The 12851-nt window shown below is 55.6% G+C and overlaps 1 protein-coding gene across 2 annotated transcripts in view; it reads left to right on the top strand.

The window, feature by feature from the left end:
• The first annotated feature begins 764 nt into the window (after positions 1 to 764).
• Positions 765 to 12851, top strand: part of TAFA3 (TAFA chemokine like family member 3) — a 15134-nt gene continuing 3047 nt past the window's right edge. The window contains exons 1-4 of one of the 2 annotated variants that reach the window (XM_057384647.1): positions 765 to 964; positions 7041 to 7129; positions 7364 to 7482; positions 12178 to 12327. In XM_057384647.1, the coding sequence (XP_057240630.1) occupies positions 7365 to 7482; positions 12178 to 12327 (268 nt within the window). In that variant the 5' untranslated portion in view covers positions 765 to 964; positions 7041 to 7129; position 7364. Of the gene's footprint in view, positions 965 to 1577; positions 1823 to 7040; positions 7130 to 7363; positions 7483 to 12177; positions 12328 to 12851 lie in introns of those variants that run through there. The other variant, XM_057384646.1, reaches the window with a different exon arrangement.

Below are 12851 nucleotides of genomic sequence, written 5' to 3'. Positions count from 1 at the left end.
AATGGCACATGGGACTCTGAACTGGTGGGTCACCTCGGGGCATCTTCCTGGCTGACTGAGGAGGCTCCAGGGCTCCCAACAGGGCACATGGGACTCTGAACTGGTGGGTGACCTCGGGGTGTGTGCCTGGCTGACTGAGGAGGCTCCAGAGCCCCCTAAATGGCACATGGGACTCTGAACTGGTGGGTCACCTCGGGGCATGTGCCTGGCTGACTGAGGAGGCTCCAGGGCTCCCTAATGGCACATGGGACTCTGAACTGGTGGGTCACCTCGGGGCATGTGCCTGGCTGACTGAGGAGGCTGCCAGGGCTCCCTAATGGCACATGGGACTCCCAGCAGTGCCCTTTCCAAGGGTGGGTTTCCTGGGAAGGGAGAGGTGCGGATGGACAAAGGCTTTGAGGATCCCATGGAAAGCAAATGGTTGGGAAATTTGCAAACTGCCCGTGTGTGATTTTTGTCTGAACAGCTGCCATTGATCTGTAACTCAGCTTGATCTTGGAAATCATTCCATGCTTCCAGCTGAGAGATGGGGTGGAAGGTCCAGGAGTAAGTGGTGAGCGGTCTTCAGGAAACAAAGGCTTTCATCGATGTGTGTCGATGTGATGGGTTTGAGAAAAGCAAAGAAAATGAGTGCATGAAACTTCAGCCTCTCATCTCAGCAGTGCTGWGGCTGCAGGTTTAATTTCTGGCAGCAATTGTGAAAATTCAACCTTTGCTCTTGCTGTTTGTGTTTTAAAGCCTGTCACTGCCTGTTGTGAGAGAAACCATGGAAGCCGTGTCCTGGAGACACCGGGAGGGGGTTTCTGGACCAGCCTGGAGCTGCTCTGGGGAAAGAATTGACCCGGGCTGGTGTTGTGGTCCCAGSTTTTGGAATCCCCTGTGTCAGGGAGAGTCTCCTGCAGCGCTGGGTCCAGGCTGGTGATGCTATTTCAGCAGTTCTCAGTTCCAGRAAGGCTGAGCTTTGGTGAGTTGACACCAGAGTGAGTTTGGTGAGTTTTGAGAAGAGGGCTGCAGGAGTGGGTCCATCTATCTGACTGTCCATCCCCACACCATTCAGCACCTCTCCATGCTTGCAGGGCCATCACACCGTTTTTGGTGGGGGAAATTAGTTTTTGGGTAAATTAGCTCTGGCCAGGCTCATGCTTTGAGGAGGAGAATGCCCGGGCCAGCAATCAGTCTGTCTGTCTGTCCAGCTGTCTGTCCATCCCCACACCATTCCACATCCCTCAGAGCTCGTGGGGTTATCATCCCTTTTTTTTTTTCTTTTTTTTTCTTTCGGGGGCGGGGGAATGTATGTGTGTAAATAATTTTTCCGGTAAATTCTCTCTGCCCGTTCCTCCTCCCCGGCCGCCTTGACGGGCAGCGGGACTGACCGGGGCGGGGCAGCGCCCTGGCGGGCGGGGATGGCTCGGTGCGCAGCCGGGGCCGGTGCCGGTGTCGGTGCCAGCCCGGGATCGCGGTGCGGGTGCCGGTACCAATCCGGGATCGCGGTGTCGGTGTCGGTGCCAGCCCGGGATCGCGGTACCAGTGCCGGTGCCAGTGCCAGCCCGGGATCCCGGTGCCGGTGCCGGTGCCAGTGCCAGCCCAGGATCCCGGTGCCGGTGCCGGGCAGCGGCAGCAGCAGGCGGCGCTGCGCCCTTTCCCCGGTACCGGGCCCGCCGGGCTCCGCTCGGCTCCGCGCCCGCCGCCCCCGCCCAGCCCTCGCTGCCGCCCGGCGATGCCCGCGGCCCCCGGCGGAGGCGGCGYTGACCCGGAGGAGCGGAGCGAGCGGCTCCCGGCCATGGGCAGCGTCGGCCCCCGCTCGCACCGAGGCCACCGTCAGGTACGAGCGAAAAGTTTGGGGGGGTTCGGGGGTGGGGGGACGCGACGGGCCCCCCGGGCGAGTCCGATCGCTTGGATCTGTCGGGCCCGGGGCCGCTCCGAAGGGATGCTGAGCCCGGCAGGGCAGGGGAGCGGGGTCGCGGGGACACCGGGATCGGGGTGCCAGCGGGCACCGGCAGCATCGGGATATCGGTCCAGGGCTCCGTGCGGGTCCAGCGCTCCCCGCTCCGCCCGGAGCCTCACGGCGCCGCCTGCTCCCCGCTGTCCCGGTCGCCTCTCGGGGACCCCTCGGTGCGGGACTCGGGCTCGGGAGGGTCCCTGCAGGGAGTTTCTGGGGGCCGGTTCTGCCCTGCGCCCCGGTAGCGGTGTCTCCGACAGCAGCGGCGCCCCCGGTCCCTGCCTGCCCCGCGGCTGGGGCTGTGCCCTGAAAGGGGATTTGTGCCCCTAAAGGGGATTGGGACCCTGTGGAGCCCGGTCCGGCCACCGGCTCCGGGGGTGGGCTCGCCATCGGTGCTGTTTGCCCCCGATCAAAGGGTTTTGACAGCAGTGCAACGCTGCTTGCCTTTCTCAGAGGCGAAGCACCGCTGGAGAGACCCCAGATTCTGCAGCCAAGGATGCTCCTTCACCCTGGAAAGGGCCACAGATCCCAACTGCTGCTGCCTTCAGTGCATGCTGTCTCTGTGGCCAAAGCCTCGAGCAGGATGAGATGGGGGCTTTCATCTTCCTCTCCCTCCTCCGTCTCTGCTGTAACTCCTCCAGCCAGGATGGGTTTTCTTCTGGCCACTACCAGGCTGGAGTAGGGCAGTGGCACTGAGGGCCAGCTTCCTCATGGGGCTGCTCGATGGGCACAGGAGGAGCGTGGGTCAGATGTCCCCATCAGCCACATGCAGAGGCTCAGTGGCCCAAGGAGAGTGTGAGCTGTACCCAGTCCCATTCTGGAGCTGTGAGTTTGTCCATGCYGTGGTGCCAGGCAGGAAGCAGGAGTCTCCTCCTCCTATTCATTAGCCATCCCTTTTGCTGCAGTGTAAGGTCTGGGGGGTTGTTCAGTGTGTGGGTGCCCTTTACCTGGAGAGCTCATCTGTGCTGGGACACCTGCACCCCAGCAAGGAGCCTGCACAGGTGAGATGTACCTCCCGGGGAAACAATCCTGCTCTGGATGAGGCTGAGGTTTGAACTATTAGCAGAGCTGACCTTCAGAATACTGGTGGCAATGGGAAGGTGGGATCAGCTGTGTGAGTGAGCAGGAACAGGCCCGTGCTTGGGTGGAATTGAAAATTGTCCTGCTCATCTTGGCTGGGAAGGAAATGCTGCAGATGCTGGAAGAATGAGCAAGAAACTGGAAATAAAACATTATAGAGAAGAGGATGAAGGAGCACGCTTGGGGAAAGGAGTCGTCTGCATTTCCCTGTGCTCCCRGGCCACCTCTTCGCCTGATCAGGGGCACACGTTTCATGCTGCCCTCACGAGCACATTTATGGGGCTGGACCACTGCAGCTGTGCCTTGATTAGGAGTTCAAATGAAGACTTGGCTCAACCTGGAGCTTTGGGGCTGGGCCAGGCTCCCCTGGGCTGGGGTTTCCCTTTGGGGAGGAGCAATGCAGCCTAAGAGGGAGTGGGAGATTCTGCTTGAAGGTGCCATGAGCGCAGTTCCAAGGGGCCACAGGAGCTCCAACTTCCCAGCTTTGCCTCGAGTGGAGCATCTTCAGTGCTGCAGAGGGAGCAGGAATTGAGCCAGGCTGCTGGGGCTGCCGCTGATGGAGCCAAGGCTGCTGCCATCGTGAGTCTGTGCTCAGAGCGTGGCAGAATCTCGCTGACAGCCTCCCCAAGGACCCTCAGCATGGCAGCCTGTGCCCAGGATGGGMACAAACAGAGGGTCCTGGGGGTCCTGGGCCCAAACCTCACAACCTGTGTGAGTGTCTGAGCATTTCCTCACCTGACCAGAGTGGAGAATCCTCTGTTGAGCTGTTTCTCCGGGAGATGAGGCAGATAGGAGATGCCCTCTGCCCAGTCTGCCCTGCTGTTTTGTCCTCTTTTTGGCTGCTGAAGACTGAACCATASCAGAGCCTGTGCCACACCTTCCTGGGTGACTCTGGAGCTGTTTCCTTGCTTGTCAGGATCTTCCAAGGAGGCATCAGCTTCTCTGGAGACCAGCAGCCTCTCCAGCCTCTGCAATGGCTGTTGTGCAGCCCAAGAGCTGTGGTTGGGCAGCAAAGGAACGAGCCCTTCCCTCAGCAGCACCAGGCAGTGTTCTGGGGTCCAACCTTCCTCTTGTATCAGAAGGGATCAGCTCACCACTGCTGCCCTGGGGATTTTCAGGGATGGCAGGGATGTAGGGGTGGTCCTGGGCTGGGTACACAGCCTATCCCCATGTGCCAGGCGTGGGACATGCGCTAAAACAATCAGAATTTTTGCTCCAGGGAAATACCAAAATCAAATTGCTCCCCAGCAATATTGGTGTAATATAACTCCCCCAGCATTGTGGGAGGGTTTCTGTGCCCATGGGCTCTGGCCAGGTTTTCTCCTTACTCTGTGGCCAGGGTACGGGGCTGCCCATCCCTGCCAACCCCCAGATTGTGCTCTGTTGGCCCAAAGCATCAAACAAAGGTGCCCAAGTCCCAAGAAATGCTGAGGCAGCAGGAGAATGGAAATAGGTCTCAGAAAAGTGGCAGGATTGTAAGATGAGTGGTGCATAGAGGTTGACAGTGTTGGGGCTGCAGCAAGGAGGGTTCRTTACACTCAGCACAGAAACCAGACAATGTGTGCCAGCCTCTCTTTCTTCTTTTTGGGTGGAATTCTGCTAATTATCCAGCTCACATGGACCTTTGCAAACATTGCTTCAGACTGGCAGGATTTGGAGCTTAATTTGGCATGACAGAATCCCTCATTAGCACTGTGGGGCACTGGGCTGTGCTCCAGCAAACTGAGGATGGAGCAGTCCCAGCTGGAGAGTCACAGTTCCACGTGTGGTTTAATGAAGGAGGAGGAAAAGGTCGATAGCTCCTGTGACAGACAGAGTGGGTTTTGTCTGGGAAGGCAGCGGGCAGCATTTCTTGTTGTGTGTCTGTGCCACAGAGCCCTGAAGAAGCTCCCATGTGGATGATGCTCGTGCTCAYGTGTGCCTGCAGGGAGGGACATGGGCCCACACGGAGGAACCATCATCTCTTAACACAATGGTGGATAGTCTGAGAGATGTGGGCACGTGACAGTTAGTTCTGGCTCCAGCTAGACCCAAAAGATGAAAGCAGCTAAAAAATGTTAATGAAAAATCCCACAAAATTCCAAACAGCGCATGACAGAATGGAGAATACTGAGATTTTCCATCAAAATTAAGTGTTTTGACATGCCAGAACACCACTCTTTATTTCAAACTGACATTCCAGGCTGAAAAATCTCGAATCAGACCAAACATTTGTAGTTGTAGTCTCACAATACTGGAGGTTGGTAACTGTCAAAATAGCAATTTCTGTGGAGCTGTGTTTTCTGATGGGAGTTTTTTTGGGCATGAGTGGGAGCCCTGAGTGCCTCTGCCATGGGATGCTCCTCATCCTCGTGCTCTCCCRTCCACCAGCGCAGCTCCTTCCACTCAGTTTGGTACTTTCCCTTCTGAGTGTGGCATGGACAGTGGGGGTTGCATTATTGATAACCCTGTGATTTATTTATGCTCCTTTGTCTATAGCAAGCAGCTCAGCCTTTCTGAGCTAAATATGCTTTGTGTATTTGGGACAGTGTCGCTGTCCTCTGTGGGGCAGAGCATCCACTGAGGTTCCTCGTTTTTGGTCGAGCTGAGAGGTTTAGGGATGTTTGCTGGAGACCTCAGATGGTCTGTAGGGTCCCTTGGACCCTGTAGGAGCTGGGGATGGGCTCCTTGCAAAGGGCTCTGGCGTGTGCCGTGGGGCCAGGGCTGCTGCTGGGACTGGCTGYACTCACTGCATGCGGTGGGAGCCAGAGCTGGAGCAGCAGCCAGGAAAGCAGAGTGTCCTGACGGGCACCTGGTCACTCTGGAAGGCACATGAGGGGTTCTTTGGCCCTGGGAACTCTGTGGCAAGAATTGCAATAGCATTGTGTCTGCAGTGCTCCCATCAGGGCTGATATCCTGCCCCGGGCAGGACTCTGAGTGTGCCTGCAGCAGAGACAGCTCCTCTGTGTGCAGCGGGGCTGGGGTGACAGTGAGGGGTGACAGTGATGGGTGACCAGTGAGGAGTGACCAGTGAGGAGTGACCAGTGAGGAGTGACATTGAGGGGTGACAGTGAAGGGTGACCAGTGAGAGGTGACCAGTGAGGGGTGACAGTGAGGGGTGACAGTGCAGGGTGACCAGTGAGGGGTGACCAGTGAGAGGTGACAGTGCGGGGTGACCAGGGAGGGGTGACATTGAGGGGACATGTGCCCCTCTCCCCGCTGGGTGCAGTGCTGCACAGGCACCACCTCTGGATTGGGGATGAGCAGCTCTGAGAGAGCTGTTTGCTTTGTCATTGAGCAAACAGTGCATGCTTTAAGCTGACAKCAATATTTACACATGGGCTGTTGTATGATCCCCTCTGAGGAGCATCACRCAGAGCAGATTCTGCCAGAGCACTGGAGATCACCCAAATATGGATTTACAAGAGGACGTCTCGCAGTCCCAGCACATCACCCGGAGGTGCAGTGGTTTTCTTGCCCACTCAGCCATTTGGGTTCTTTCTGGCAGTGGAGGGGCTGGAGCAGGGTCAGTCTGTCCTCACCCAGTCGACAGTGATGGAGTCAGGACAGGAGTGGGATGCTGCAAGCCACTCTTCAGCTGCTCCTGGCCAAGCTGACCATCCCACAGTGTWAATAGGAGTACTGCCTGACCTCTAAGCTCTTTTGAAATATAAACCAGGTGAATTTGTCAAGATGCCTTTCATTTTTTCTGGGCAAATGTCAACACTTTTGATGGCATTGTCTCATTTTTGTTTTCCAGATGGGAGAATCAAAGCACAAAATATCACCTTAAATCACCACTAGGGAATGAACTATTTTTCATTTTGAAGTGTCAGTTTAAAACAGGACAATTCATTTTAAAATGCTTCAAAATAAGAAATGCCCTTTTTACCACTTCAAATAGCTTTGTTTTGATTTAAAATATCAGCATTTTGTGTCCTGGCTCTTCATTAGAGGTGCTCTGCTCCCAGCCACTCCCAGGGACGTGGTGGCTCACAGTGACAGCAGCTATCCCTGCCCATGTCCTTCTGTCTGCTTTCAGATGCGCTGATGTCTGCTCCTTGCAGAGCCCTGACCCTCCTGAGCCTTGCAGATCCCTGCACACGTGTGAGGGTGGATCCCCAGTCAAAGGTAACTACCACTCAACTGTCCTGCTGCAGTTTCTGTCTGTGCTGCTGCAATGCTGTGCTGCTGCAGTCCCAGTCCATCTGAGGGTGGTGGGTGAATCTTTTGGGTCCCAGGGCTGTGTCCCCACAGCCCAATCCCCACTCACAGCATCGCATGCAGGAGCACTGGTGAATGGATCTGCACCTCCCAGCACCCTCAGTCCCTCATCCTGCACATATCTCTTCTTCTTTTTGGTAGAATGAGTGAGAGAGATACACAGAGCCTGAGCAAATGGATTTTGGTGCTCAGCCTGTGCCTGACCACGCTGTGGGGACGACTGACCCTGGCCTCCACACATCACCACAGAAGCCATTCAGGTAGGGCAGTGACATCCTGGCTGCAGGTGTCACATGCTTGTGCCATCACCTGGTGATGCTGGTGGTACCTTGGGCTCTGCAAGGGATGCCTGAGGCAGGGGTTACGTGGGGAGGTGCTTGGTGAGGTTGTGTCTCATGTTTCTCCGTGGGAGCAGTAGTTTGAGGCTGTGGTGCACACCAGGAGCAGGCAGGCATCTCTCTGGGGACACACTGCTAACAGCCTCGAGGAGCTCAGTGTGTGTCCCTGCCTGGGGTCTGGGCAGCAGCCATGCCAAAGGTGTGGAGCAGCATCCCACAGACACCAAGAGACACCAACACAGTGCCAGCCGTGGGATTGGCATTGGGAGTGTCCATGTGGGCAGGAAACTCCCGGGACTGCTCCTTCCAGACAGGTAGGAACGTACAGCCACAGGGCCATAAAGCTGCTCCTTCAGCTGGAAGTTGGGAATACTCATTATAGGGCATTTAAAACCAGTGGCTTGGTGAGTCTGGCTGGTCTGAGGGGTTAGAGAGGGACTTTCTTCATGTCTGTAGCAAAATCTGAGACACATATAGTGATCTGTATAAACATCTGATACATCTATGTGTTTGGATTATTGTTGAGGTAATTCTTTCTCTGTAAGCAGTGAAAGTAAATGGTTCCATCCGAGTTGCAATGAGTGTCACAAACCTCACTTGTTATGTGGGGGACACTCTCCACTTAAAGCTTTCATTCAAAACAAAAAAATTTCCTCCCCCTGGCTGCAAAAATCATCTAGAAAGATGGAATAAGTACAAAGTGATGTAGAACTGGAAGTCTTGCTGCAAATCATCACCGTGGCTCCAAGACATYCATCAGTTATCCCCAGCTCTGGATTTGGATTTCTGTCTGTGTGCATTGGAATGCTGCTTTGTGCCATGGGTTTTTTGGAGGGGTTATGTGAACCCAAGGTTGARTTTTGTGTCTGGAGAAGAGAAGCATCTGAGCAGTTGTGCTCAGCCCTTTGTGCCCATCCTGCTGGTGCAGTGGGAGCGACTCTGTGGTCCAGGGCTGAGGGCTCCTTGGAGCACGCAGGGAGGATTGGTGGGTGCTGGTGTTGCTGGCAGTACTGGTGTTACTGGAGTTACTGGCTGAGCTGTGCAGCACAGGCAAACACTTGATCCTGGGGCAGCTGCTGGCTGCTTCTGGWGCCTCTGCTTGGAACGGGCATTTAAGGGTTAATTTGAAACCGTTCGTGCTCTTGATTGACCCCGTACCTAACCCTGTCCTATTTCTGTCATTTTTGCCTGACAGTTAAAGTAGTTCTAATCCTGTAATCCCCACCCGCGTTGCTTAAAACCAAAACGCATCTTGCAGAGTGCCTCCCTCACCCAGTCAGTCAGCAGCTACCTGCTTCTCCTCTCCTGACTCAGGCTACTCATCCCTGCAGTGCTCMGGGCCAGCTTGGACAGGGCTCTGATCACCTCGGTCTAGTGGAAAATGGCCCTGCCCCCCTTGAGCAGATCCCCCCGGGCTCCTCTGCTCCCTCCTTCTGCCTCTCTCTGCTGCTCTGCCCTCCTTGGGACACCCAGAGCTCTGTGACAGAATATCAGTGCCCAGAAGAACCAGAGAATGAAATGGAATAGAATAGAATAGAATAGAATAGAATAGAATAGAATAGAATAGAATAGAATAGAATAGAATAGAATAGAATAGAATAGAATAGAATAGAATAGAATAGAATAGAATAGAATAGAATAGAATAGAATAGAATAGAATAGAATAGAATAGAATAGGAAGGGACGTTAAAGCTCATGTTGTCCCACCCCCTGCAGCTGCTTCTCCTTTTGCTGAGCAGCAGGAAACTTGGAACAAAATGGAGATCAGATGGATGGTGTGTTTAACACTGACAGCAGGAAACCTCCAGAGAGCCTGGGATAAGTTCCAGAGCTTCTGGCATGCCTCTCCCTCCTATTTGACTGGTATTTCCCCACTGGAACCCTTTTTACAAGGAAACGCCTTATCTTGAGGAATCATAAAGAATCTTAGGAGCACCAGGCTTTTGAATCCTGCATGGAAAAATAAAATAAAAATGCTGTCTTACTCTGGGCGACCTTTAAATGAGCAGCAGAACATGGGTTTATTATGGCRTAACCTGAAATGACACATTTTGAGTGTCTCGGGAGGCGTGGGCACAGCTCCACATGTTCAGTGTAAAATACTTCTCTGCTGGTGGAGAGCTACAGAAGAGAAGTTGGATACATGTAAATGCCAGGCAATGCCCAAACTCCTGCATCAAATCCCCTTCTCCTGGAGGTGTTCAAGGCCAGTTTAGATGGGGCTTATAGCAACCTGGTCTAGTGGAAGATGTCCCTGCTCATGGCAGGGGGTGAAATGAGATGGTGTTTAAACCATTCTGTGATTGTGCAGTTCTAACACTTTCACGTAAATGCAAGGATTTCATGGCCTGAGAGTGGGATGGGTCCTGGAGCTGCGTGCTGCTCCTTCAGCTTTGCCACCAGCACGGCCTTTGCTGAGAGACTGAGGGTTTGCTGAGGGGCTGTGGGGTTGTGCCAGGGCAGCGGGGTTGTGCAGTCCTGCTAGAGGCTGTGGGGTTGTGCCAGGAGCTGTGGGGCTGTGCCAGAGGCTGTGGGGCTGTGCCAGGGCTGTGGGGCTGTGCCAGGAGCTGTGCCAGGGCTGTGCCAGGGCTGTGGGGCTGTGCCAGGGCTGTGGGGCTGTGCCAGGAGCTGTGGGGTTGTGCCAGGGGCTGTGCCAGGGGCTGTGGGGCTGTGGGGCTGTGCCAGGGGCTGTGGGGCTGTGGGGCTGTGGGGCTGTGCCAGGGCTGTGGGGCTGTGCCAGGGCAGTGGGGTTGTGGGGTTGTGCCAGGGGTTGTGCCAGGGCAGTGGGGTTGTGGGGCTGTGCCAGGGCAGTGGGGCTGTGCCACGGCTGTGGGGTTGTGCCAGGGGCTGTGGGGCAGTGCCAGGGGCTGTGGGGTTGTGCCAGGGGCTGTGGGGCAGTGCCAGGGCAGTGGGGTACCCGCCCCACAGAGGCAGTTCTTCTCCCTGGACAGACTCTGGGGTGGCGGGTCCAGCCCCACAGGGCCCCACAATCAGCCTGCTGCTGTAGGGCAGATGAGAGGCAAATTTCTCTTTATCTCTGAACTGCACCTTTCTGAGCAAATTAGAAGGGCTTTGACATGTTAGCAAACTCCTATTGCATGGCTATAATGACTGATTTCTCAGTTCTGCCTGGCTCTCCCTTGGCTGAACCTTTTAAAATTACTGAAAGTGAGCAGCCAAAGAGCAGGAATGTGAGGGAGTGCAGGAATGGAGGAGTCACCTGGGTACCTCTCCCGGGAAGAGCTCTGCTAATGAAGCTTTGCTGAAAATGAGTCAAAACCATAACTGGGTGTGAACACTGAGGCTGGAGGGTGTAAAATCCCCTGGTAAGGTGCACAGGGTGGAAGAGTGACTGGACATCCTGGATGGGCAGGAGCTGTGACTCCCTGGACATCCTGGATGGGCAGGAGGAGGCTGCCAATGGCAGCGGGGTCAGAGCAGCTGCCAGAGCTGATTTGTGATGTGCTGGGCCAGGGCTGAGGGTGGGCTGTGCTCACAGGTCCTGCAGCAGCACATCAAAACTCATCATTTCCATAGTCCTGCATGTCCTGCTTGCATTTCTGTCCAAGCCTTTCCCTGGTGGCAGCTCCTGGGGCTCGTGCCTGCTCTCCACGATGTTGAAGGTGTCCTGAGCCAAGGCTGTGGAGCAGTCAGGAATGCCCTGATGTCTGCTCACCTGTGTGCATTTTGGGATGCCACACTGCAGGRGTGTAACTTCCCTGTCCTCCACCCAGCCTGGCTCCCGCTTGCTGGGGAATAGAAATGGCCCAGGGGATGTGCATGCATGGCTCTGCTCCTGCAGTGCTCATCAAGCAGGACCTGCAGGGATCTCTGGGGTCATGGCAATGAAGTCTCTCAGCCCTTTCTGGCTGATYTGTATTGTGCTTATGTGGGCCTTTACCCAGCCAAGGCACTGATTTGTGATGCTGACCAGCTCTAAACCCTGATCCCAGAGGTGATCAGCCAACACAGTAGTTTTCTATTTTCCTCAGGTTTTAATGGCACTGGGAGGGGGAGCAGCAGAGCAGCCTGGATTGCTGATGAACGCTGTGACATTTCTCTGCCACTGCRAGGTGGAAATGCCATCCTCACCCTTCCTCCTCCGGGCAGAGCGGGGTGGGTGATGGTGAACTGGAGGCATTGATTGTGGCTGGGGTCAGAAGGGGTGGTGCTSTGCTTGAACCCAAAAGCTGCACCATGCACCATCCCCTCTTGTAGCAAAGTGCATCTCATTATCAGCTGCAATTAGCTAATGCGCTCATTAGTTTCAATAAAGCTCTTGACTTGGCCATGGCAAGAGGGGATGAATTTTGGASGGTAGGGCAGGTGTGAGGGCTGTGAGAGCTCAGATGTGAAAGGTGTGGAGCAGGAGCACAGCTTTTCCTGCCAGGTGGGCTGGGAAGGAGCTGTGCCCAGACCCTGTAGGTCACTGGAGGCCCTGGAGGTGATGCCAGAGGCCGGGACAGTGCTGCCATGCCAGGCTAACCTGGTGCCCATGCCAGGCTCACCCCAGCAGTGCTGCCTGGGCAGTAGGTGGATGGGCTGGGGCTCTTGCCAAGGCACGGGGCAGCTCTGCAGGCTCTGAGGGCTGACAGTGGCTGTTTTTTCCTTCTGCAGTGCACGTAGAGCCTGGCACCTGCGAGGTCATCGCAGCTCACCGGTGCTGCAACAAGAACAAGATTGAGGAGCGCTCCCAGACAGTGAAATGCTCCTGCTTGCCAGGGCAGGTGGCAGGGACAACACGGGCAGCTCCCTCCTGCGTGGACGGTGAGTGCCCCTTGGTGCCACCCCATCCTTTGCAATCCCCGACCTCATCTGCACATCTGATTATCTGGTGTGGGGTTTCCATGCCCCGGGATTTACAAGAGACCTGCCCACGAATCCTGCAGTGGAGCAGTGGGGAGCTGGGGACACTCGCTGGACACTCACAGAAATGGTCTGGCTGTGTTAACACACACCGTGCAGCCCCAGCTACAAGTGCTATATGGGAGTTACTGGGGTTCCAGCACTGATCCCTGYWGGGRCTGGGTCTGCAGTGCTGATCCCTGCTGGGGTTGGGTCTGCAGCATTGCTGTGCTGGAGTTGGGTCTGCAGCATTGATCCCTGCTGGGGTTGGGTCTGCAGCATTGATCCCTGCTGGGATTGGGTCTGCAGCATTGATCCCTGCTGGGATTGGGTCTGCAGCATTGATCCCTGCTGGGATTGGGTCTGCAGCACTGATCCCTGCTGAGACTGGATCTGCAGCACTGATCCCTGCTGGGATTGGGTCTGCAGCACTGATCCCTGCTGGG

Source organism: Malurus melanocephalus, unplaced genomic scaffold, assembly GCF_030028575.1.
Source record: "Malurus melanocephalus ecotype Western Australia unplaced genomic scaffold, MMel_1.1 scaffold_727, whole genome shotgun sequence".
Classification (NCBI taxonomy): domain Eukaryota; kingdom Metazoa; phylum Chordata; class Aves; order Passeriformes; family Maluridae; genus Malurus; species Malurus melanocephalus.
This window is presented reverse-complemented; position numbering and strand designations above follow the sequence as displayed.